General features: G+C 47.0%; 1 protein-coding gene across 3 annotated transcripts; it reads left to right on the top strand.

Moving 5' to 3' along the window:
• The first annotated feature begins 8,426 nt into the window (after nucleotides 1-8,426).
• Nucleotides 8,427-24,679, top strand: si:dkeyp-113d7.10. Of its 3 annotated transcripts, none has more exons than XM_042003648.1 (5): nucleotides 8,427-9,031; nucleotides 15,883-16,164; nucleotides 16,503-16,844; nucleotides 19,153-19,379; nucleotides 23,359-24,679. In XM_042003648.1, exons 1-5 carry the CDS (start codon nucleotides 8,659-8,661, stop codon nucleotides 23,599-23,601), a joined length of 1,467 nt encoding a protein of 488 aa, XP_041859582.1. In that variant the 5' UTR covers nucleotides 8,427-8,658; the 3' UTR covers nucleotides 23,602-24,679. The 3 variants fall into 3 exon arrangements, with proteins under 3 accessions (XP_041859582.1, XP_041859573.1, XP_041859564.1); XM_042003639.1 differs by having other exon boundaries at nucleotides 23,356-24,679; XM_042003630.1 differs by having other exon boundaries at nucleotides 19,153-19,385; nucleotides 23,356-24,679.
• The last annotated feature ends 204 nt before the right edge of the window (nucleotides 24,680-24,883 follow it).

Raw genomic sequence — 24,883 nt, 5'->3', positions numbered from 1 at the left:
TAGTTCCAGGGTGATGTTTGTCACGGTGTAAAAAGTAGTTCCAGGGTAATGTTCGGCACGGTGTAAAAAGTAGTTCCAGGGTGATGTTTGGCACGGTGTAAAAAGTAGTTCCACAGTGATGTTTCGCACGGTGTAAAAAGTAGTTCCAGGGTGATGTTCGGCACGGTGGAAAAAGTAGTTCCAGGGTGATGTTTGGCACGGTGGAAAAAGTAGTTCCAGGGTGATGTTTGTCACAGTGTAAAAAGTAGTTCCAGGGTGATGTTTGTCATGGTGTAAAAAGTAGTTCCAGGGTGGTGTTCGGCACGGTTTAAAAAGTAGTTCCAGGGTGACGTTCGGCACGGTGGAAAAAGTAGTTCCAGGGTGACGTTCGGCACGGTGTGAAAAGTAGTTCCAGGGTGACTTCCGGCACGGTGTAAAAAGTAGTTCCAGGGTGACGTTCGGCACGGTGTGAAAAGTAGTTCCAGGGTGACTTCCGGCACGGTGTAAAAAGTAGTTCCAGGGTGACGTTCGGCACGGTGTAAAAAGTAGTTCCAGGGTGACGTTCGGCACGGTGTAAAAAGTAGTTCCAGGGTGGTGTTCGGCACGGTGTAAAAAGTAGTTCCAGGGTGACGTTCGGCACGGTGTAAAAAGTAGTTCCAGGGTGATGTTCGGCACGGTGTAAAAAGTAGTTCCAGGGTGATGTTCGGCACGGTGTAAAAAGTAGTTCCAGGGTGACGTTCGGCAAGGTGTAAAAAGTAGTTCCAGGGTGATGTTTGTCACGGTGTAAAAAGTAGTTCCAGGGTGATGTTCCGCATGGTGTAAAAAGTAGTTCCAGGGTGATGTTCAGCATGGTGTAAAAAGTAGTTCCAGGGTGATGTTCGGCATGGTGTAAAAAGTAGTTCCAGGGTGATGTTCAGCATGGTGTAAAAAGTAGTTCCAGGGTGATGTTTGTCACGGTGTAAAAAGTAGTTCCAGGGTAATGTTCAGCACGGTGTAAAAAGTAGTTCCAGGGTGATGTTTGTCACGGTGTAAAAAGTAGTTCCAGGGTAATGTTCGGCACGGTGTAAAAAGTAGTTCCAGGGTGATGTTTGGCACGGTGTAAAAAGTAGTTCCAGGGTAATGTTCGGCACGGTGTAAAAAGTAGTTCCAGGGTAATGTTCAGCACGGTGTAAAAAGTAGTTCCAGGGTAATGTTCAGCACGGTGTAAAAAGTAGTTCCAGGGTGATGTTTGTCACGGTGTAAAAAGTAGTTCCAGGGTAATGTTCGGCACGGTGTAAAAAGTAGTTCCAGGGTGATGTTCCGCATGGTGTAAAAAGTAGTTCCAGGGTGATGTTCAGCATGGTGTAAAAAGTAGTTCCAGGGTGATGTTCGGCATGGTGTAAAAAGTAGTTCCAGGGTGATGTTCAGCATGGTGTAAAAAGTAGTTCCAGGGTGATGTTTGTCACGGTGTAAAAAGTAGTTCCAGGGTAATGTTCAGCACGGTGTAAAAAGTAGTTCCAGGGTGATGTTTGTCACGGTGTAAAAAGTAGTTCCAGGGTAATGTTCGGCACGGTGTAAAAAGTAGTTCCAGGGTGATGTTCCGCACGGTGTAAAAAGTAGTTCCAGGGTGATGTTCGGCACGGTGTAAAAAGTAGTTCCAGGGTGATGTTTGGCACGGTGGAAAAAGTAGTTCCAGGGTGATGTTTGTCACAGTGTAAAAAGTAGTTCCAGGGTGATGTTTGTCACGGTGTAAAAAGTAGTTCCAGGGTGGTGTTCGGCACGGTTTAAAAAGTAGTTCCAGGGTGACGTTCGGCACGGTGTGAAAAGTAGTTCCAGGGTGACGTTCGGCACGGTGTAAAAAGTAGTTCCAGGGTGGTGTTCGGCACGGTGTAAAAAGTAGTTCCAGGGTGACGTTCGGCACGGTGTAAAAAGTAGTTCCAGGGTGGTGTTCGGCATGGTGTAAAAAGTAGTTCCAGGGTGATGTTCGGCATGGTGTAAAAAGTAGTTCCAGGGTGATGTTCAGCACGGTGTAAAAAGTAGTTCCAGGGTGATGTTCAGCACGGTATAAAAAGTAGTTCCAGGGTGATGTTCAGCACGGTGGAAAAAGTAGTTCCAGGGTGGTGTTCAGCACGGTGTAAAAAGTAGTTCCAGGGTGATGTTCAGCATGGTGTAAAAAGTAGTTCCAGGGTGATGTTCAGCATGGTATAAAAAGTAGTTCCAGGGTGGTGTTCAGCATGGTGTAAAAAGTAGTTCCAGGGTGATGTTCAGCATGGTGTAAAAAGTAGTTCCAGGGTGGTGTTCAGCATGGTGTAAAAAGTAGTTCCAGGGTGATGTTCAGCATGGTGTAAAAAGTAGTTCCAGGGTGGTGTTCAGCATGGTGTAGCATCTCTTCTTCTACCATGTCTGGAAACGTCTGGGAAGTGAGGAGACCAGTTGCTGGAGTTCTAGGAGAGGAATGTTGTCCCATTCTGGTCTGATGCAGGATTCTAGCTGCTCTACAGTCCTGGACCTTGGTTGCTGGATTTCTGCTTCCATGATGCTCCAGATGTTGTGTACTGGTGAAAGGTCTGGACTGCAGGCAGGCCAGTTCAGCAGCCGGACTCTTCTCCTGTGAAGCCATGCTGCTGTGATGGATGCAGGATGTGGTTCAGCATCGTCTTGCTGAAATCTGCAAGGTCTTCCCTGAAAGAGACGTTGTCTGGATGGGAGCAGATGTTGCTCTAAAACCTCCATGTACTTTTCAGCATTGATGGAGCTTCACAGATGTGGAAGCTGCCCACGCCATAGGCACTAATGCAGCCCCATCCCATCAGAGATGCAGCTTTTCACCTGTCCACTGATAACAAGCTGGATGCTCCCTCTCCTCTTTAGTCTGCAGGACACGCCATCAATGCTTTCCACAAACTAGTTCACATCTTCATTCAGGTTTCCACTCCTAAGACCATTTTAAATGAGCTTTGGTCCAGAGAAGACGGAAGAAGCTGGTTCTGGATCCTGTTCACATCTGGTTTCTTCTCTGCATGATGGAGCTTTAACCTGCATTTGTGGGTTTCAGGGTGAACTGTGTTCACAGACAGTGGTTTCTGGAAGTCTTCCTAAGTCCATGCAGTGGTTTCCAGTAGAGAATCATGTCTGCTTTTAATGCAGAAGATCACCAGCATCCAGCCTTGTCCCATGCATACAGAGATTCCTCCTGGTTCTCTGAATCTGTAGATGATATTCTACACTGTAGATGGAGGATTTTCAGTCTGAAGAACATTTTTCTGAAACTGTTCCAGTTTTAGATCCAGTTTGTCTCAGATTGGTGAAGCTCTGTCCATCTTTCCATCTGAGAGACTCTGCCTCTCTGAAATGCTCCTTTTATACCAGTCATGTTACTGACCTGTTACCAGGTTACCTGGTTAGTTGTCCAATGCTCCTCCAGGTGTTTCTGGTTTGTACCAGGTACTTTTCCAGCCTTCTGTTGCTCCTGTTCCAACTTTTTTCATCAGATTCACCATCAGCTCGTATTTTCATCACATGGTGAAACGTCTCCGTTTCATCCTCTGGTGTGTTGGTGATCTGCTGCTGGGAATAAAATATGGGTAGATGAGGTTCACATCCTGACTGCAGGAACCAGACCAGCTGGAGGGGGAGGAGGTCTCAGAGCGGTCCAGTCAGAGTCTAGACCTCATCCTGACTGAGATGCTGGTGGGACCTTGAGATGCTGCAGACCTGGATGAACTGAAGCTACGATGGAAAGAAGAATGGAGCAGAATTCCTCCACCACCATGAAACTTTTGCCTTGTCAGCTGCTTGTCAACAGCCTGACGACAACAAGCCGGGTTTAGGAATTCAGAACCAATGAAAGGAATGGGAACATTTGGACGGAGTAGAAATAAATGTAGGTAACAGCTGATCCCTTCACATACTGACACAGAGCGGGATCTGATGGATTCAGATCTGTGCTGTGGGTTCCCACTTCATCCTTTTCAGGTCTGTTTCTTCTTACTGTTTTTTTTAATGTGTCCTAGAAATGCAACATACTGCTTTAATACTGTTGTCATTATTCAGGGTTTGGGTGGGCCATGAGCTCCAGTTCTGCTTCATATTCATCTCAGTGTAATAACTTTAGGCTGGGATCCGTTTAGTGTCGCTTTGCTGAAGCAGCCAAACACCAGCCTGTCCGGGTTCAGTCAAGATGAGCCTGAATGCAGCGTGAACGCCACAGCAGCCCTGCTTCAGCTCTACATGGAAGTCCTGTCTGAAAATCACAGTTTGCGTCAGAGAAAGGCTGAACCAATCAGTGTTTTGTGTGCAGCCACTGATGCAGAAGGAAGTGATGAATCCCCCTTCCCCCCGCCCGCAGCCAGCTCCGCGCGCCGTACCGGAGCTCCGGTCTGCCGCACGGCAGCATACTGGCGGCCGCAGAGGGACCGCAGGCCGGTTAGGCTCCGCTTCCTGCAGCTTCTCACGACAACAAAGCGGTGGATGAGCAACGCGCAGCCCCGCCCTCCGCTCGAGCGTCGACGCTGCCGGATTACCGTAAAACCAAGAAGAGACGCGCAGTCGTTTTTAGGGGGAGTGTCGCTCCGCTGCGGCACGCGCGCCACCAGGAGGGGCCGAGGAGTTGGCAGGAGGTGGGGGGAGGGGTCAGTGATGTAATGCAGAGTTAAAGGGAGAAACCACCTAAACAAAACCAACCCCCCATCTGTTCATCCAGCCAGATCAATAAGCAGTTTTTTACACAATAAACTGGAAATACAGCCGGTTTAAACCGGTCTGATGCGCAACTTCTTTCCTGATTTAACCGTCCCAAATCATTTTACAAACAAAAAAATTATGAAAAAAATTCTTTGTTTTATTCTGAGTTCATGAAATAAAACAAAAATCCAAAGTCCCTAAAAAATGAAGCATTTTTTAATCTGAAGTTTTTATTCGGCCCCTTAACAAAATGTAGAAAAATAATTCAAATTAATTTGTATATTTACCCTTTAATATAAAGATGTGTGTGTGTGTGTGTGTAGTTTTTTTTGTGGGTAAGTGGGTTCATATAAACAGAAATGTGTAGTTTACTGTAATGAGGATATGGGATGATTTAAAATAGGAAGTAATGATGATGATTCATGATGAAGAAGAAAGGAGATTTACTGAGGCGGCTGTTTTACTTTTGGTTTGGTTTTCTTATTTCTTTTTTTATAATATAACATGTTGAAAATAAAACTTTATTTCCTTCACAAAGATCGGTAGGAGGGATCTTCAGAACCACAAGCTGCTTCATGACCAGTCGGTGAGTTTACCGGCTGATACCAGCCCTGCTGCCACCTTCAGATGAGGAGGAGAAACTGCAACACGACATACGTGTACCCCCTACGCTCGAGTGCAAAAGCAAACTCAGCAGCATCAGCTACGCCATAAACGACCGCACGCAGACGCTGCACGAGCACAAATCCAGCTTAATTCTGGAAGAATAAACCAACAAAGAACCACGGTGCAACATTTCTTATTCTGTTTGTTGTTTCTTGAGTCTGCAGGCTGAACAAAATGATCTGATTTAAAGAAAAACAGGGTACAGAAAATAAAAGAGAATTTTGAAGCCGGACGGATTCCAGAGTTGTGTTGCGTTAAATGTTTGTGTTGGAAACTAGAGTTGTTGTTTCACATGTTACAGTCATTTCAGCAGCACAAAGACAGGAAACACAAGCTCAGCTCATTTACAATGCAAACCTGAGTCAGTCTGCACAGGACGGAGCGAAGGTTCAGGACTCTTCATACAGGGAGTTCATACATTCACCTCTTTAGATAAGCTGTGTGACCAGCTCAGTTTCCACGTCTGATGCTTTTCATTGATTCTCTGTTGGATTATTTCACAAAAAAAAGAGAAAAAAGAAAAATGTAATGTAATGTTTTTTTATGACTTTAGGGGCAAGAATCAGAAAGTCAGATTTTTTTTCATCACTGAATAATATTTGAGGTTGTTTTTAGGAAAACTTTAATGTTGTTTCCATGAACTGGTCTGAACTGGGGGCAGTGTAGGCTACGCTGCTGTTTTAATTCAGTAAAAGAAGCACCTTTAATTCACTTTTAGTTTGGTAGAAAAAGTACTTTCAATTCAGAAAATGTACTTTTAATTCAGTAGAAGTAGTTTTATTGCATTAGAAAAAGCACTTTTAAATTCACTGGAAGTAATTATAATTCCATAAAAGCAGTTTTAATTAGAAGATTTACTTTTAATTCAGTAGAAGAAGCAGTTGTTCTAACAGGAAATGAAAAGCAGCAGCTGTGATGGACTTTAATGAAGCCCAACCAGGACCAAACAGACACGGTGCGACATTTCACGAACAACCCCACCGTAACAACGTAATTACTGGAAACAGCAACTCACTGATATTTACACTGAAAACTTAATGGACACAAATCCCGTTAGAAAGAAATTAGATGAAGACAACCGTGGACTACAGGTGGTACTGTGGGCAGCCATCTTTAAATCTGGAATCTCGGGGTTTTCTGCATGTGTAGCGATCCGTGGTGATGCATGCTGAACCACGCTACAGTTTACACGCCGCAGAAAAGAGCCATACGTGAAGTGAATAACACCGGCTTTTAAGATCATACCAATTCATTAGTTAGGTAACTCTATCTGGTCTGCGTCGTTTAATGCGCCCCCTAGTGGACTCATCTGGTATAAACCATAGTAGAGCTCCGGAGGACACGTGACCGTCTTTGTTTACGCCACCATATTGGCAGGAAAAAATCGGCTTCAGTATGAGTGGTGTGGGAGTTTACGTCTCTTTTTAAACCAGAAGATGCTATTCGATATACAAGGAAACCAGATTAAATGTCTCTGCGGAGGATCCCTTAAAGCCTGGAGGCCATGTCAATGGACACAGCCGGGACTCCGGTCTGGAGTCTTACTGCGAAGGATCGGGCTGTTGTCACTGGGAGGGTTGGTGTAACTTCATCCTAATCAGGTTTGCATGAGCAACGGGCGGCGTAGTGCACGTGATCGCTGTCTGGGCTAACCTGTATGTTGATTTTGCTGTATGATTTCCATTTAAACACGTCTTTGATTCATTTCTAAAGACACCACGTCGAACGAACAACGACGGATCACTTAGATCAGGTTCTGATTGAAACGATTCTGCAAACATTTTTACGTTTGCTTGTGGCTGTGTGAGCAACGGGAAGCTTCCTAAGCGGAACCCGGTTTCTTCTGATCGCTTGGTGGCAGGTATCGATCGCTGTCTACGTTCTGGATCTTTGGGAATTCTGTAAAATTAGATGTCCACTGTTGCATGCTGGGATTGTGTGACCCGGAGCTCTGTTCGCCGCGTATCAGTGAGGCCGTTTACATGAGCATCAAAATCTGATAAGAGAGTAATCAGAGTAATCAGATTACTCTAATAATACATCCATGTCTCAAACATGATATTTTAAAAACCCTGGTCTATGTTTACCTGTTCATTACGGATTTCTTACTGACTTTCGTATTTAGTGACATAACTTCCTGTTATTTTCAACCCCTGCTCTTAGCGTCAGCTGCTAACGTGGGAGAAAATAAGCTGCTAAATACACCAAGGCTGTGTCCAAATGTCCCCCCTAATCCCGACATAGTGTCCTATATAAGGGTCACGCCATTTTGTAGGGCAACGGGGGGAATCTACATTTTTATCCAGTTTCTCATAACAGGATCGTTGCCGTTATAGAATATCTTTGTCATTGTAACAACTACCTCCATCAAATCAATACATCTCATATTAAAATAATATAAACACACAATCAGATTATGCTAACGATCACTGGAATAATCACAATATCAGATTTTTGGCGAGCACATAAACAGTGAATAACCGGATTATTCAGCAGGTTCCAGCTGTTTTTACTGAATGTGGACAATCCAGTTTTTCTTACTGTGCAGCTTATGTGAACAACGCCACTGAGTTTATTCCAAATGTCTTTTAACCCACACATACGCTTCACGGTGAGCGCCAGAGTTTCCAGTAATGGACCCATGATAGTTCTCCCATCTGGTCCCAGTTGTGTGACCCACAGACATACTGGTTGGGAAAACATCTCTGGAGTGGATTCACGGTTCATAAACGGTCATTTTATTAAAAAACAAAAACAAAAAAAAAACAAACAAACAAAAAACAAACAAACAAAGAAAAAACATAAAATAAATAAATCAGTGTTTTGTTGGTCATCTTGTGTCTTGATTGTGCATGGAGGTCAAACCCTGTGTTAACTCTTTAAATCCAGAGAAGTGGAGCAGAAAATGCTTCTATGTGGACGTGGGGGTTTCTGGTGCGGACTGAGCCCTGGTCTCGCTGCCTGCAGCCCACTCCAGGGGCGTTTAGTGGTAATAGTTGGCAGGAAGTCTGACATTTGAGAATTGCTGCTGTTATTTTCTCAAAAGCAAAATGGCGTGCATAACTACAAGGGCGCCAGCGTGCACGTCGCGGACGATGCAAGACATGTGGGCGGGAAAATGTGTCTGCGCGTCTATTCGAGTCTTTCCGGCAGCTTCCGAAGCTGCTGAACACACGCGGGGCAGCGACGTGGAGAAAGCAGCCGCAGGAACCGAGCCGAGCATCCGCCGGAGCAGCCCCAGCGAGCCGGGGCCACCTTACCCAGTCTGCGGTGCGGAACTCAGGGCAGGGGAGGGCTGCGGGCTCGCCTACAGAAGCATGAGAAAGGCCTCTGGGCGGAGGGGGCGAAAACATGAACGGGGCCGTGTACATTTCGTTTTTCCAGGGCCAGCTGGAGTCCGTGCTGGAGCAAGTCGTTCAGCTCGCCGTCCAGGAAATAAGCAAGTCGGTGGGCTCGAGCCTGAACGCGCTACTGCTGGAGACGGCCGTGAAGGAGCAGGAAAACCGCCGGCTCCGGCTCCAGCTGCAGGCGCGCGACAACCGGGGACGAGCTTCCCCAGACGACGGCGGCTCCGCGGGGGCTGCTAAAAACAAGGCGGGCGACGAGCGCGGGGACGGCGGCAGGACAAAGCACGAGCAGCCGCCACGCTCTGCCGCGGGACAGAGCGGCGAGCCCCGGGCTCCCATCGACACGCGCCGCCTGGAGCAGAGAGGACGAGTCGTGGGTAAGCAACCGTTTCACAAAACACGGCCACGGGCTCACAAACACAGGAGCGCCCCCCCCCCCCCCCCCCCCCCCCCCTCCGCTCCGCACGAGCTGCACGCTAAGCAGGCATTGCGTAAGCCGCCGTGGTGTGAAGCTTTACGAGTAAACAACAGAAACACGGAGGCCTGCAGGTGAGGAAAACTGGATCCCCGGGCCGCCCACGCCCCGTGGAGCGCGGCCGAAGGGGGTGTCTGTGTGCGGGCGGCGGGACGGGACCCTCCTGATTGGTCTGGAACTGCAGCAGATTACTCTGGTCGTTGGGAGGAATGTGGCCTAGTTTTCCTGCAGCATGCTTGGTGTCATGTCAGTCACGGTTCCCCTGACAGAACAGGTTCACAGGGAAAAGGGCTCAGAAACAAAAGTTAAAAATAAAGAGCAGGGCCTCCATTCCAGCCGCTTGTAGGTCGTAAAATTAGATTTACGGCCTCATTTCACATGTCCCCTTCAGCAACGGAGGGGCGTTGGTGGTGGTGGGGGCACCAGGACAAAGACCAACAGACTGCTGGGGGGATGGCCTCATGGTGGATGGGCTGGTGGGCCGGGCTCGGACCGACCCCTGTGAGGTTAAATATGTGCTTCAGAGGAGAAGAAAAGAGCCGAGGCGTGAAAGGGGGGTGGATGTGAGCATCTTCAGCCGGTTTACGGCCGTCAGATCACATTTATCTCCAGGAGCTGGACTCGCATGCACCTGCCGAAGGGCATAGATGTCTCCAGGAAGGTGTGGCGTTGGCGTTTCCTCGGCAGAGTCGTGTTTCAGGCTCAGGTGAGGCTTCAGAGATGAGGCACAAAGGTTTCTGGTGGAGCTGGCGATGATGGAAGCTGACGTGAAGTGAAAGGAACTGTAGGAATTTTAGTTCATCTGAAAAGTTTCAGCATTTCCAAAACCTTTCCAGGCTCAGAGCGAGTCATTCTGCTGTCCAGCGTTTCCCTACAGAAGCGGCTCTGACCGCTGGAGGTGGTCTGGAGGTGGCGTTGGGTGGAGTTTTCGTCTGTAAGCAGCTTTCGTGGACCTGAACTGAACGAGTGGAAACGGAACGATGGCCAAACGTTCCGGAGGGGTTACTGCTGCGTTCGCATCCACACCGGGAATCTGATTTCTGGAGTTTCACATAATCCACGTGGGCATGTAAACAGCTTAGTCTGACATCCTTTATCAGAGGCGTGGATTTCTCCTCCACCTCCGACGTCTTCGTGCATGTAGACCCGTAAATCTGATTTATTTGTTTACATGTGAGGATGCGGAGAGAAGCAGCTTCTCTCCCCGAGATGATGCCAAAGTCACGTAAACACGTTCTAAACTTTTCACGTCCCCGTTAAAGGCCCCAAATTTAATCTGTAAACAAGCTTTTTTATTTATCCATTGATTGTTTTGAGCACCCGGTGCTGAAACCCTGCTGGTTTCATCTTTATTAGCAAGACTCCTGGACCCCAGGTTGAGAACCAGTCTAGGGTATAACTTGACTTTTTTGACTACTTTTAAAAGATTGTTTTACCTTGTAAACCGTTTACCTGCCTTGTTTGGTTCTTTCTAGCTCAACCTCACATGTGTGAACTTACATGTATGTTTTCAGTCCGACCTCCGCTCTTAACACACCAGACCTAAAAAAACATAAAAACCAGGAAAACCACAAACATGTTTTTACAGCTTAGACTGTAAATACAGTTTATTATAGAAACTTAATAAGCAAACAAGTTGTAAACATTTATTTACATCAACATGCAGCAAATGTCTCAGGAGGTTTTATTTACTATCAACAAAACCAGTTTCCACCAGCAGACGAGTTGCTCCAGTCCAGAAACCAGTTCCAGTCCAGCAGAAGACGGAGAGGACGTCACAGGTTGGACATGTCCAGGGTGTGTTAGTCCCCCTGTCCAGCAGGAGGCAGCACTTCAGTATGTTCATGCTTTGGTCCCTCCTCCCCTCCTCTTCCTCAGAAGCAGATGTTTGTAGTTCTTCTAGTCTTCTAGTCCACGATTGGCTGATGTGCTGAATTTTTCCACCAATAGGAAAAGAGGCTTTTTTTCTTGCCTGCGAGTAGTGCTGGGCGATTAATTGATTTAATAATTTAATTTGAATTAGCTGTTTATGAAAATTTATTTTTATGAAAATCTGTATTTTTTTTTTTGCCCCCACCAACGCACCTCCTGGGCTTCCGTAGTTGAGAGTGATGTCAGCGCACTCCCGCTGGTTTCCCACAGAAACACATCAACATGGCAGCTAGCGAAGAAGAGCTTGTTTCCTAAAAGGCAGCGTCTCACTTATTTGGAGCGCGTTTGGTTTTGTGACCTCGGATCTGGAACAAAAAAAAGGCGGCGCTTTGTAAAATCTGTTTTTACCAAAGGTGGGAGCACAACGAATTTATTTCAGCACCTGAAATGGAAGCACTCCGTGGAGTGGGAGAAATCCTACAGTCTTCGACATGCTCACAACAGCAACAGCCTACAAAACCCCACCAAGAGACGGATGCAGTCATGTTGTATAAGACACGGTTCCCGCTTTGTGTGATGGGAAAACACGGCTTTATTAAAATGAAAATGTTTTTGGTTATTTATAGTCAAAAATACTCTAAAACCAGCTACTTTTTTATCCCAAGAGGAGGCAATTCATTGGACATTAGGTTGGGTCGGGTCTGGTCTACGTTGGATATTGGGTCAAGTCTACGTTGGACGTCAGGTCTGGTCTACGTCGGATGTCTGGTTGTGTCTACATCGGATGTTGGGTCGAGTCTACGACGGGTCTGGTCTACGTCGGCTTAGGTTCTGGTCTATGTCAGACTTCGGGTCTGGTCTGCGTCAAACATTGGGGGACGTGGGGTCGGGTCTACATCTGATTTTGGGTGGGGTTACGTCAGATGCTGGGTCGGGTCTACGTCGGATGTTTGGTTGAGTCTACGTCAGATGTCGGGTCGGCTCTACGTCAGACGTTGGGTCGAGTCAACGTTGGATGTCGGGTTGAGTCTACGTCGGATGTTGGGTCTGTCTTAAATGACATTAGATTGAATACTGATTCTGGTCAAGTATCAGTCCTGGTTCTGTTGGATCTCAGTGCTGCGTTTGACACTGTAGATCACATGTCGGATGTCGAGTCTACGTCGGATGTCGGGTCTACTTCAGACATTGGGATGAGTCTATGTCAGATGTCGGGTCTACATCAGACGTTGGGTCAAGTCTACATCGGATGTCGGGTCTATGTCGGACGTTGGGTTGACTCCACGTCGGATGTCGGGTCTACGTCAGACGTCGGGTCGAGTCTACGTCGGATGTCGGGTCTACGTCGGACGTTGGGTTGACTCCACGTCGGATGTCGGGTCTACGTCGGACGTTGGGTCGAGTCTACGTCGGATGTTGGGTCGGGCCTATGTCGGTTGTTGGGTCGAGTCTACGTCCGATGTCGGGTTTACGTCGGATGTTGGGTTGCGTCTACGTTGGATGTTGGGTCTACGTCGGACGTTGAGTGTAGTCTACGTCGGATGTTGGGTCTACGTTGGACGTTGGGTCAAGTCTACGTCGGATGTCAGGTCTATGTCAGACGTTGGGTTGAGTCTACGTCTGATGTCAGGTCTACGTCGGACGTTGGGCCAAGTCTACGTCGGATGTAGGGTCTACGTCGGACATTGGGTTAAGTCTACTTCTCACGTTCGGTTCAGCCTTTTATTTATTTATTTACTTTTTTTCTGGGTAAAAAGAAAATCCGAAACAAATTAATTTTCCATCAAGTTTCTGCATCAGTCTGACAGCAGGAAAATTCAGAATCAGCTGGTTGACCTGTTCACCGGCAACAGGTGGACAGGGGTCTGGGGGGGGGTTGACCTCTAAATCCTTTCAGCTAAAGATAGACTCGACTCATTCTCTGACCTGGACTGAAGAACTGGGCTAAGCTTCCTGGGTCCTCTGGATCGACCTGATCCACCATGCCCCAGTCCTTCCCTCACCGGTGATTTCGTTGTCATGTTGCAGCAAGATGTTACCATGGCAACGGTCTGTCACCATGATGAAACAGGTCCAGATGTTTGTCTGAAATTGGCGTCGGTTCACGTGAAGTTAAACTTCCTGCTTCATTGGGTCAGCTGATCATGGAGGTGTGTGTGTGTGTGTGCGTGTGTGTGTGTGTGTGTGCGTGCGTGTGTGTGTTTGTGTGACTTTAGCTGATGCTGGTTATTGATGCTTCCATCTGCTGCTTGTTTCATCACCTGCAAGGTTCTTTACATAAGTCAGACGATGCTGAAATAAAGGTTAAATAAATAAAATTAATAGTCGATATCCACCGAAATGTTGGAACCCAACTTTAACATAAAACACTATCATTCAGAATGAAAAACAGATCAGTTGGCTGGAATCTTCCCTGAAAGTGGACTGGAATTTGGGGGAGAGGGTGCAGCGATGGACTGGTGTACATGATGGATGGGTGGATGGATGGTTTGGATGGATGGGTTGGTGGGTGGGTGGGTGGGTGGATGGTTTGGGTGGATGGATGGATGCGGGGATTGATGGATGGTGGGTGGATAGATGGTTTGGATGGATGGATGGATGGGTGGGTGGGTGGATGGATTGTTTGGATGGATGGATGGATGGATGTTAGGAAGGATGGATGGATGGGTGGGTGGGTGGATGGATGGATGGATGGATGGATAGGTAGGTGGGTGGGTGGATGGATGGATGGATGGATAGGTGGGTGGGTGGATGGATGGATAGGTGGGTGAGTGGATGGATGGTGGATGGTGGGTGGATGGATGGATGGATGATGGATGTTTGGGTGGATGGATGGATGTGTGGATTGATGGATGGTGGGTGGATGTTTGGGTGGGTGGATAGATGGTTTGGATGGTTTGGGTGGATGGATGGATGGATGGGTGGGTGGATGGATTGTTTGGATGGATGGATGGATGGATGTTAGGAAGGATGGATGGATGGATAGGTGGGTTGGTGGATGGATGGATGGATGGATGGATGGATGAAAGGATGGATGATGGATTGTTTGGGTTGGTGGATGGATGGTTTGGATGGATGGATGATGGATGGTTTGGGTGGATGGATGGGTGGGTGGATGGATGGATGGATGATGGATGAATGGGTGGGTGAGTGGATGGATGGTGGATGGGTGGGTGGATGATGAATAAATGGGTGGGTGGATGGATGGATGTGTGGGTGGAATGATGGATGGATGGGTGTGTGGGTGGAATGATGGATGGGTGGATGGATGGATGATGGATGGATGGGTGTGGTAATGATGGATTGTGGGACATGAAGTCTGGACCAGCAGGAAAACCGCTGGGATCAGTTTCTGGACTGGAATGTGATTCCTGAGCGTCTCAGCTGGCGGCTTTACGACCTTCTGTCCACGCCTCGTTTATCCAAGATGGCCGATGGTCGCCAGCAGGGCTGAGCGGGCGAGTCGGGCAGGGTGCTGATGGGTCATGTTACCGTGGCAGCATGGCTGCGTTAACACGGTGAACACATGAAGAAGAGGTCCTGCTTCCGGTCTCTGAAGGTTTCACATCAGAGATCATTCGGGATGAATAATTTCCAGGAAGCGAGAGGAAGTGATTGATTGGGAACGTCTCGGAGCTTCTCGACCGTTCACACGTTTGGTTTTGTTCCTGTGTTGGTGGTCCAGTCAGAAACTGGTTTTAGTTTCTTTCTAACCCGGGATCCTGATCCAAGCTGACCCACCCCGTTGTCACGGCGACAGGCTGAGTCGCTGGATTGTATTTATCGATCATGAGTCGAATCCTGAGAAAGAAGAAGAGAAACACTGATTGGTCATCTGACAGAAGTCAGTAGAAATATTTTAAATTGATAAAAATTAGTCCTTTTTCATTTAAATATTTAGTTGATCAATTAATATTTAATAATCAGACATGTTATTCTATTATTGGTAACATGCTGATTTTATTCTGTAATTTTCTCCGTTTTTATTTTTTATCATTTTCTTTTCTTCCTATTTTCGTGCGGCTGGTTTTAAGTTTCTTGCTCTTTGCTGTTTTGTCATGTTTGTGTTTTTTTTTTTCATTGTTTTCTTTTTCCTGGTTTTCCTTTTGTCTCTTTCTGGGAAGTCGGTATCGTTCCAGGGATTAGGCCCCGCCCCCCTCCACAGGTTGATTTATGACCTACAACAGAAGGAGAACTGACCTCAGACCAGAAACAGGTCGCCTCTCTGGTGCGAGCCAGGCGGACCCCGGTTTTCAGTCGGACCGGAGGTCGCCTCTCTGCTGCGAGCCAGGCGGACCCCGGTTTTCAGTCGGACCGGAGGTCGCCTCTCTGGTGCGAGCCAGGCGGACCCCGGTTTTCAGTCGGACCGGAGGTCGCCTCTCTGGTGCGAGCCAGGCGGACCCCGGTTTTCAGTCGAACCGGAGGTCGCCTCTCTGGTGCGAGCCAGGCGGGCCCCGGTTTTCAGTCGGACCGGAGGTCGCCACTCTGGTGCGAGCCAGAGTGAATGCATCCGCTGCTGTAAACGTTAATGTTTTGGGTCCTCGGACGTTCTCTGTTCTCAGATATCTGTAATGTGTGGTTCTCCTGACCTTCACAGAGCACCGTACCATCAGAAAACCTGCACAGTGTTCCTGCCTGGTTCTCCGAAGAACACCAGTTCCGACAAAGTTCTTGTTCTGCAGGTTTATGATGAATTTTGAAACAGAAAACGTCTGCAGAAATAAATCTCTGTTTTGTTTAGAGAAACCAAAAGACCAGTTTGATCTGGTTCTAACATTAGTTCTGGGTTTCCTGTTCGGTCACCTGACACCACCAGAACCTTTGATTGATTGATTACCAGTGAAGTCGTCCTGACCCCCTCATCCCCCCTCTGTCCTGCAGACCAGCTGAAGTGCGTCATGGAGCAGGTCCTGGACTTCGCACTACGCGAGCTGACGAAGATCGTGGAGGCCTCGTTTGATGACCTCCTGCTGGAGATCACTAAGATGGAGAAGGAGCAGCAGGTGCTGCAGGAGAGGCTGGGAAAGACCTGCGAGAGAGAGGGGGGGGAGAAGGGGAGAGGCGGTGGGAGGAGGCGGGGGTCGGTGAACGACTCCATGTCACCCAGCGGTTCTGAGGAGGCCCGGGAGGAGCTGGCCGAGGTGTCCAAGGATCCCACAGACGGTGAGTGCCCAGGAGGACAGCTGGGACGTGGTGGTACATGTGTGCTGGTTCTGATCTGGTCTGACTGGGTCCGGTCTGACTGAATCTGATCCACTCTGATTCAGTCTAATGGGGTCCTATGTGGTTTGATTGGGTCTGATCTGGTCTGGTTGGATCGACTCTGGTCTGATCCAGTCAGACCTGGTCTGATCTGGTCCTTTTAATTCCTGTTTCTTCTGTCAGAACTGAACGGAAGAAGATCCTGAGACATTTCTTCAGGATCTTTTTCTATTGTTTGATTTCTTCTTCTCCTCTTAACCCCCCCCCCCCCCCCCCCCCCCCCCCCCCCCCCCCCCCAGACCCAGATCGTCCCCCCGTCCTCTCCCAGGACTGGGTCCCCATCCTGGACAAAGTCTTTGGACAGAAGTGGTGCAGTGACGTCTGGCAGATCAAAGAGGTCAGTGGAGGAGGAGGCGGCAGTGGGCGGAGCCTGAGTGAGGGAGGGGGACACCAGGTGGAGCCTCTCTCCTCCCCCTCAGTGATCCTGCAGCCCTCCCCTTCCTCCCCCCAGCAGGACCCGCGCTGGACTCCTCTGGAGGACATGGAGGTGTTTTCTCCTGACGAAGAAGACAATGCAGACACTCAGAAGAACTCCACCTCCGGACCCCCACCTGAACCCGAACCCCCCCACAGCCCCTCAGGTGAGGCAGCAAAACACACCTGAACTTTACTGATGGAAAAACAAACGTCTGGAAAGAAAACAATGAAAATAACGAAACGTGGATTATTTAAATCATTTAGTAAAAATCTGAAATGAAAACAAAATCAAAAAATGCTTAAATTTCAACTTTAATAAAATTAAAATGAAACTAAAACAATTTCTATGGAAGAAAAAAATAACCGAGTAAATAAAAACATACATAAAATTATTACAAGGGAATAATATCTTCAAGCCAATTACGATGACGTCCAGATTCAGATTCAGTCATTTAACACGAAGGTTCGATGGTCGTGGAAAAGGTGACGGGACAAATGGGCTCACCACCTGCAGGAGGGGCCATAGGGGTTGAGTCCAGTGGGGCGGTTGCCTGAGGTGGGGACCCTGGCGGTCTGATCCTCGGCTACAGAAGCTAGCTCTAGGGACGTGCAATGTCACCTCTGTGGCGGGGAAGGAGCCTGAGCTGGTGCACGAGGTTGAGCGGTTCCGGGTAGATATAGTTGGACTCACCTCGATGCACAGCTTGAGCTCTGGAACCACTGTCCTTGAGAGGGGCTGGACCCTCTTCCATTCTGGAGACCTCCTCAATCCCACCAGCACTTCTTCTGATAAGGAAACAGAGTCTGGGGACCCTGGTGCTAGCTCTCCCATTTGTAGGGGTGAGGTCACTGAGGTGCTTAAAAAGCTCCTTGGTGGCAGGGCCTCGGGGGTGGATGATGTCCACCTGGAGTTCCTTAAGGCTCTGGATGCTGTAGGGTGGTTTTGGTTGACATTTCTGTGCAGCATTGTGTGGACATCAGGGACAGTTCACCTGGACTGGCAGACTCTTCAAAAAGGGGGACCGGAGGGTGTGCTCCAACTACAGGGGGATCACACTCCTTAGCCTTCCTGGTAAGGTCTATTCAGGGGTGCTGGAGAGGAGGGTCCGTCGGATAGGCGAACCTCGGATTGAGGAGGAGCAGTGTGGTTTTCGTCCCGGTCGTGGAACAGTGGACCAGCTCTACACCCTCTTCAGGGTCTTGGAGGGGGCATGGCAGTTTGCCCAACCAATCTACATGTGCTTTGTGGACTTGGAGAAGGTGTTCGACCATGTCCCCCGGGGACTCCTGTGGCGGGAACTCCAGGAGTATGGAGTGCCAGACCCGCTTGTACGAGCTGTCTGGTCCCTGTATAACCGGTGTCAGAGCTTGGTCCAAATTGCCGGCAGTAAATCAGTCGTTTCCAGTGTGGGTTGGACTCCGCCAAGGCTGCCCTCTGTCACTGATTCTGTTCATAACCTATTATGGACAGAATTTCTAGGCGCAGCCAAAGTGTTGAGGGGTTCCAGTTTGGTGGCCTCAGGATTGGGTCTCTGTTGTTTGTGGATGATGTGGTTCTGTTGGCTTCATCGGGCCGTGATCTTGAGGGCCTTGCTCAGGGACCCACGGATCGGTCTGGTGTCTGCAGTGATGCAGACTCTGCATCGGTCTGTCGTGGTGAAGGAGTTGAGCCACAAGACAAAGCTCTCAATTTACCGGTCGATCTATGTTCCTACCCTCACCTATGGCCACGAGCTGTGGGTAGTGACCGAAAGAACAAGATCGCGAGTACAAGCGGCCAAAATGAGTTTCCTCTGCAGGGTGGCCGGGCTCTCCCTTAGAGATAGGGTGAGAAGCTTGGTGATCCGGGAGGGGCTCAGTGTAGAGTCACTGCTCCTCCACATCGAGAGGAGCCAGATGAGGTGGCTCGGGCATCTGGTTAGGATGCCTCCTGGACGCCTCCCTGGTGAGGTGTTCTGGGCACATCCCACCGAAAAGAGGCCCCGGGGAGGACCCAGGACACGCTGGACGGACTACATCTCTCGGCTGGCCTGGGAACGCCTCGGGATCCCTCCGAATGGGCTGGTGAATGTGGCCGGGGAGAGGGAAGTCTGGGTTTCCCTGCTTAGGCAGCTGCCCCCGCGACCCGACTCCTATTAAGCAGCAGAAAATGGATGGATGGCTACTTCTAATTTAATTTTACAGAAAATTATTTTGAACGTAAAATGAAGAAAAAAAATCAAAATACTAAATTAAAAGAAATAAAAATATGAAAAGTAAAACTAATATATGACAAATAACCAACAAATAATAATAAAAATGAAAATAGTAAAAATGGAAATTAAAAGTAAAATGAGTCTGAGTGGTGCCCTCTGGTGGACACTGTCTGTCACTGCAGACCGTCAGATTCATAATAAATCCACACATTTACTGATTGATCAGGCGGTTGATTGTATGTGATGCTGATTAGTGATGCGTTTTTGATCCGATCAGGTCGCTGCTCCTCTGCCTCGATGCTTCATCGCCTCCTAACCCTGCCGTCTCAACTCCTGGATGACAACGAAGAGGAAGCTGCCGCCAAGGAAACTCTTGTTGCTCTGGCAACCAATGGCAGCAACGACCTGCGAGACAGCGAAGTGGACCCACCCAGACCGAGCGTCAGGGAGGAAGAGGAAGATGAGGAGGAAGACGAGGAGGATGAGGAGGACAAAGGGAGGAAGGTGAAGGTTAAACTTTTTAAAGTTTAAAATTATTCTGATGCAAAGCTTTGGTAAAAGTGAAGAACTCGGGTTGACATGCGGCTTCGGCTCCGCTCAGTAAAGTCTGATGTCTTGAGTTTATAATGCAATGTAGAGATTGATGAGGGTTTTAATTCCAGTATAAACCAGTCTATAGCCGCTTTTAATCCCAGTATAAACCAGTCTGTAGCTGCTTTTAATCCCAGTATAAACCAGTCTGTAACAGTTTTTAATCCCAGTATAAACCAGTCTGTAACAGCTTTTAATCCCAGTATAAACCAGTCTGTAGCAGTTTCTAATCCCAGTATAAACCAGTCTGTAACATCTTTTAATCCCAGTATAAACCAGTCTGTAGCAGCTTTTAATCCCAGTATGAATCAGTGTGTAGCAGCTTTTAATCCCAGTATAAACCAGTCTGTAACAGCTTTTAATCCCAGTATAAACCAGTCTGTAGCAGCTTTTAATCCCAGTATAAACCAGTCTGTAGCTGCTTTTAATCCCAGTATAAACCAGTCTGTAACAGTTTTTAATCCCAGTATAAACCAGTCTGTAACAGCTTTTAATCCCAGTATAAACCAGTCTGTAGCAGTTTCTAATCCCAGTATGAACCAGTCTGTAGCAGCTTTTAATCCCAGTATAAACCAGTCTGTAACAGCTTTTAATCCCAGTATAAACCAGTCTGTAGCAGCTTTTAATCCCAGTATAAACCAGTCTGTAACAGCTTTTAATCCCAGTATAAACCAGTCTGTAACAGCTTTTAATCCCAGTATAAACCAGTCTGTAGCAGTTTTTAATCCCAGTATAAACCAGTCTGTAGCAGCTTTTAATCCCAGTATAAACCAGTCTGTAGCAGCTTTTAATCCCAGTATAAACCAGTCTGTAGCAGCTTTTAATCCCAGTATAAACCAGTCTGTAGCTGCTTTTAATCCCAGTATAAACCAGTCTGTAGCAGGTTTTAATCCCAGTATAAACCAGTGTGTAACAGCTTTTAATCCCAGTATAAACCAGTCTGTAACAGCTTTTAATCCCAGTATAAACCAGTCTGTAGCTGCTTTTAATCCCAGTATAAACCAGTCTGTAGCAGCTTTTAATCCCAGTATAAACCAGTCTGTAGCTGCTTTTAATCCCAGTATAAACCAGTCTGTAGCAGGTTTTAATCCCAGTATAAACCAGTGTGTAACAGCTTTTAATCCCAGTATAAACCAGTCTGTAACAGCTTTTAATCCCAGTATAAACCAGTCTGTAGCAGTTTTTAATCCCAGTATAAACCAGTCTGTAGCAGCTTTTAATCCCAGTATAAACCAGTGTGTAACAGCTTTTAATCCCGGTATAAACCAGTCTGTAACAGCTTTTAATCCCAGTATAAACCAGTCTGTAACAGCTTTTAATCCCAGTATAAACCAGTCTGTAACAGCTTTTAATCCCAGTATAAACCAGTCTGTAACAGCTTTTAATCCCAGTATAAACCAGTGTGTAGCAGCTTTTAATCCCAGTATAAACCAGTGTGTAGCAGTTTTTAATCCCAGTATAAACCAGTCTGTAACAGTTTTTAATCCCAGTATAAACCAGTCTGTAACAGCTTTTAATCCCAGTATAAACCAGTCTGTAACAGCTTTTAATCCCAGTATAAACCAGTCTGTAACAGCTTTTAATCCCAGTATAAACCAGTGTGTAGCAGCTTTTAATCCCAGTATAAACCAGTCTGTAACAGCTTTTAATCCCAGTATAAACCAGTCTGTAACATCTTTTAATCCCAGTATAAACCAGTCTGTAACAGCTTTTAATCCCAGTATAAACCAGTCTGTAACAGCTTTTAATCCCAGTATAAACCAGTGTGTAACAGCTTTTAATCCCAGTATAAACCAGTGTGTAACAGCTTTTAATCCCAGTATAAACCAGTCTGTAACAGCTTTTAATCCCAGTATAAACCAGTCTGTAGCAGCTTTTAATCCCAGTATAAACCAGTGTGTAGCAGCTTTTAATCCCAGTATAAACCAGTCTGTAGCAGCTTTTAATCCCAGTATAAACCAATGTGTAACAGCTTTTAATCCCAGTATAAACCAGTGTGTAACAGCTTTTAATCCCAGTATAAACCAGTCTGTAGCAGCTTTTAATCCCAGTATAAACCAGTCTGTAGCAGCTTTTAATCCCAGTATAGACCAGTGTGTAACAGCTTTTAATCCCAGTATAAACCAGTCTGTAACAGCTTTTAATCCCAGTATAAACCAGTCTGTAGCAGCTTTTAATCCCAGTATAAACCAGTCTGTAGCAGCTTTTAATCCCAGTATAAACCAGTCTGTAGCTGCTTTTAATCCCAGTATAAACCAGTCTGTAGCAGCTTTTAATCCCAGTATAAACCAGTCTGTAGCTGCTTTTAATCCCAGTATAAACCAGTCTGTAGCAGCTTTTAATCCCAGTATAAACCAGTCTGTAGCAGGTTTTAATCCCAGTATAAACCAGTGTGTAACAGCTTTTAATCCCAGTATAAACCAGTGTGTAGCAGCTTTTAATCCCAGTATAAACCAGTCTGTAGCAGCTTTTAATCCCAGTATAAACCAGTCTGTAGCAGCTTTTAATCCCAGTATAAACCATTCTGTAGCAGCTTTTAATCCCAGTATAAACCAGTCTGTAGCAGCTTTTAATCCCAGTATAAACCAGTGTGTAGCAGCTTTTAATCCCAGTATAAACCAGTCTGTAGCAGCTTTTAATCCCAGTATAAACCAGTCTGTAGCAGCTTTTAATCCCAGTATAAACCAGTGTGTAGCAGCTTTTAATCCCAGTATAAACCAGTCTGTAGCAGCTTTTAATCCCAGTATAAACCAGTCTGTAGCAGCTTTTAATCCCAGTATAAACCAGTCTGCAACAGCTTTTAATCCCAGTATAAACCAGTCTGTAACAGCTTTATATCCCAGTATAAACCAGTCTGTAGCAGTTTTTAATCCCAGTATAAACCAGTCTGTAACAGCTTTTAATCCCAGTATAAACCAGTCTGTAGCAGCTTTTAATCCCAGTCTAAACCAGTCTGTAGCTGCTTTTAATCCCAGTATAAACCAGTCTGTAGCAGCTTTTAATCCCAGTATAAACCAGTCTGTAGCAGCTTTTAATCCCAGTATAAACCAGTCTGTAGCAGGTTTTAATCCCAGTATAAACCAGTGTGTAACAGCTTTTAATCCCAGTATAAACCAGTCTGTAGCAGGTTTTAATCCCAGTATAAACCAGTGTGTAACAGCTTTTAATCCCAGTATAAACCAGTCTGTAACAGCTTTTAATCCCAGTATAAACAAGTGTGTATCAGCTGTCAGATTGGGAGGTAAAATGAATGTAAAATGAATGTATGAATAGATATAGCAGCATAAAGGTCGACCAGAAGAAGAAAGCAGAATTTATTACTAACAGAACTTTGTAGAAATAACACACAGACCAACAGTGACCAAACCTTTTCTCATCTCATCGTTCTCTCAAGTCTTGGCTTTCAGGAGAAAAAATATTGTTATTGAAACAAACACACAACAGAAACTATTTCCATGTTTCCACTTTTTCCTCATTTCCAGTTATTCCTGCTACTATTTACCTGCTATCCTCACTAAACCAACTCCAGCTCAGCTGCTTTGTGGCGCCACCGTGCATCAGAAACGTCTTCTTGGCTTTATTCCAGCCATAGAGGAGCATTATTTTTCTTCTTTTCACACACACATAGAACTTTCTGCTCACTGGTTGATCTTTGGCTGCTCCTGATTGGACGTTACCGTCAATCTAAGCTCTCTGATTGGTGGAAAGTCTGACAGGAAGTGGCTTCATCATCATGTCCAGGTCTCTTAGCAACACAGTAGTGATGGTGATGTTTTTATGGTGACATGTGATAAATAATGCTGTTATCATGGATCAGTCATTGATGACATGTTGTCCCCGTCCTGGTCCTGGTCCTGGTTCTGATGTTGCGGTTTCTTGTGTTTGGCAGAAGAAGCGGCGCCGGGTCTGGTCGGAGTGTGAGGAATGTGGTCGGAGGTTCAGCCGGATGTCTCTCCTGAAGGCTCACCGTCAGAGTCATGTCTCCGGGGAAGGTGGTGCTGACACGTTCTCACCCTCGTCGCCGCCCGCTGGCGCCACCTCGCCACTGCGCTGCTCCGAGTGCGGGAAGAGGTTCTCATCAGCGACGCGCCTCCAGAGCCACATGCGGACCCAGCACCCGGAGAACCGATCCTGATCCTGCAGACGGTACACACTGAACCTTGACGGGAGAGGGGTTATGCAACAGAACCGGATCAGAGGTCTGGTTCTGATGTGGATCCGGTTCTGTATCAGATACAAATAAAAACCCTGATAACTCGTTTTTTCTTCATCCTGAACACAAAACCTTCGGCCAAAGTTTGTTAGACAGGAAGTCGACGAGTTCCACTTCCTGTTACAATAAAAAACGAGTTTTCGGGGTCCTGGAAGGTCCTGAAGTTCAAACGGATCCAGAAAGGGAATCAAACCGCCGCTGAATCCCTGAATCCAGACTCCTGGACCAGGTCTGCCGATCCCTGGGTTCCTGAGCTGCAGCTTCAGTCTACCAGCGGGTTTTTATCTGAACTCCATTAAAGTTCCAGAAATAAGAGGTTTCAGGATTCAGGATTTCAGCTTGGATGAAGTCTGAAGGTTTCCGGCTGCAGCCGCCGTCGGAGGTTCGATCCCCGTCAGAGGTTTGTTTTCATCCGTTAGCCGTGTTTCCTGGTTTCACTTCAGCACGCTGACAGCCTGGCTCTGGCAGACGACTCCGGTCCGGGTTCTGGACCGGACTCTGGACCAGACTCTGGACCGGATCTGGTCCATCTGGTCAGTTTTATCTCCGGGGATTCATTGGTGGATTACTTCTGCCCGATCAGCTGAAATTTCTGATCAAGAAAACGAATTTTTACGTTTGTCAAACTGGAAACTTTTTGTAATCGATCGATCGATTGATGGACGATCGATCGATCGATTGATGGATGGTGTTTGATCTTGCTGTGAATGGACCAGCTGAGGAAGAGGAGCCATTTTGGAGGCGACGAAGGGAAAACGCACACACCCTCCTCTTCTTCTTCTCCTCCTGTAAAGTAGTCCTCCAGGTGAACAGGAAATGAGCTCCGGCTGCTGCAGGGGGATTTTTTTTTTTTTTGCAATAAGCTTGTTGCCATGGCAGCCAGACTCTGAGTGGCGTTTCCTGTCACCTGACTTTTTTTTTTTTACGTGTACAGCGTGGACCGTCACACAGGAAGTGACACGCTTGGTTTTAAAGTGCCCTTTTTCTTTTCTCTCCTTCATTTCAGCTGACAGACGTTTTCTTCTTCTTCTGTTCGTCCGGTGGTTGTTTCTGTTGTTGTGTAGACGTTTCTGGAGGATCTTTTCTGTTACTGCTGCACAGGAAACCATGAGGACCAGCTTCTTGTGCTTCTGTGGTTGAATGTGAATCTCGGTGACGTTTTTTTTCTTACCAGAAACGGCTTCCTCCCTCCTCCAGCAAACCT

This window comes from Melanotaenia boesemani, chromosome 2, assembly GCF_017639745.1.
Source record: "Melanotaenia boesemani isolate fMelBoe1 chromosome 2, fMelBoe1.pri, whole genome shotgun sequence".
NCBI classification, from domain to species: Eukaryota; Metazoa; Chordata; class Actinopteri; order Atheriniformes; family Melanotaeniidae; genus Melanotaenia; species Melanotaenia boesemani.
This window is presented reverse-complemented; position numbering and strand designations above follow the sequence as displayed.

What these genes read in the sequence shown, in the direction of transcription:
- si:dkeyp-113d7.10 (XM_042003630.1), top strand. Translation starts at nt 8,659, where the DNA reads ATGAACGGGGCCGTGTACATTTCGTTTTTCCAGGGCCAGCTGGAGTCC. An exon ending in GTCCAAGGATCCCACAGACG is followed by an intron (nt 16,165 to 16,502) that starts GTGAGTGCCCAG and finishes CCCCCCCCCCAG; the next exon opens with ACCCAGATCGTCCCCCCGTC. An exon ending in ACAAAGGGAGGAAGGTGAAG is followed by an intron (nt 19,386 to 23,355) that starts GTTAAACTTTTT and finishes TGTGTTTGGCAG; the next exon opens with AAGAAGCGGCGCCGGGTCTG.